Genomic DNA, 531 nt, shown 5'->3' with positions numbered 1-531 from the left:
ATTATCTAGAACGGCACACCACCACTGCACCAAGCCATTTGCGAGCGTGATGACGACAGCATCGCGCAACGTCTTCTTCGCGAGCCCCATTTGCGGCGTGACGCGCCCGACGCGGTCTCGATGGCATTCTCGATGGAACCCTAACCCTATTTCGATGTACTAGAATGGCAGCACGGCACTGCACCTGGCCAGCCAGCGCGGCTGGACGTCGCTGGTCGAGGCACTTCTCGATGACAACGTCAGCGTGCTCAATACGGTAGACATTATTGTCTGCACCGAGCAGAGACAAGCATCTGAGTAGGCTGGCGACACGCCAGCGAGCGTCGCGCTATTGGCCTACGAGTACGACCTCGCACTGCGCTTCTTTTGCGACTTTGGCGCCGACGGCAATACCGTCATGGTATTCTTTCTAGGTCAAAGGCTATGAGATGCCATGATTGTTGCTAGAGCAATGGGCTGACACCGCTGCTCTTTGCGTGTCAGCACGGCCAAATGGCGTTGGTGCAAGCGCTGCTGGCGTCGCCCTCACGC

The 531-nt window shown here is 57.8% G+C and overlaps 1 protein-coding gene across 1 annotated transcript; it reads left to right on the top strand.

Moving 5' to 3' along the window:
* Positions 1-49: 49 nt before the first annotated feature.
* On the top strand, positions 50-427 carry SDRG_12985 (hypothetical protein; the record flags this gene model as incomplete). The annotated part of the gene is made up of 3 exons (XM_008619068.1): positions 50-114; positions 172-256; positions 302-427. The coding sequence occupies 3 exons, from the start codon at positions 50-52 to the stop codon at positions 425-427; spliced, it is 276 nt and encodes a 91-aa protein (XP_008617290.1).
* Positions 428-531: the final 104 nt, after the last annotated feature.

Source organism: Saprolegnia diclina, assembly GCF_000281045.1.
Source record: "Saprolegnia diclina VS20 unplaced genomic scaffold supercont1.54, whole genome shotgun sequence".
NCBI lineage: Eukaryota > Oomycota > Saprolegniomycetes > Saprolegniales > Saprolegniaceae > Saprolegnia > Saprolegnia diclina.
This window is presented reverse-complemented; position numbering and strand designations above follow the sequence as displayed.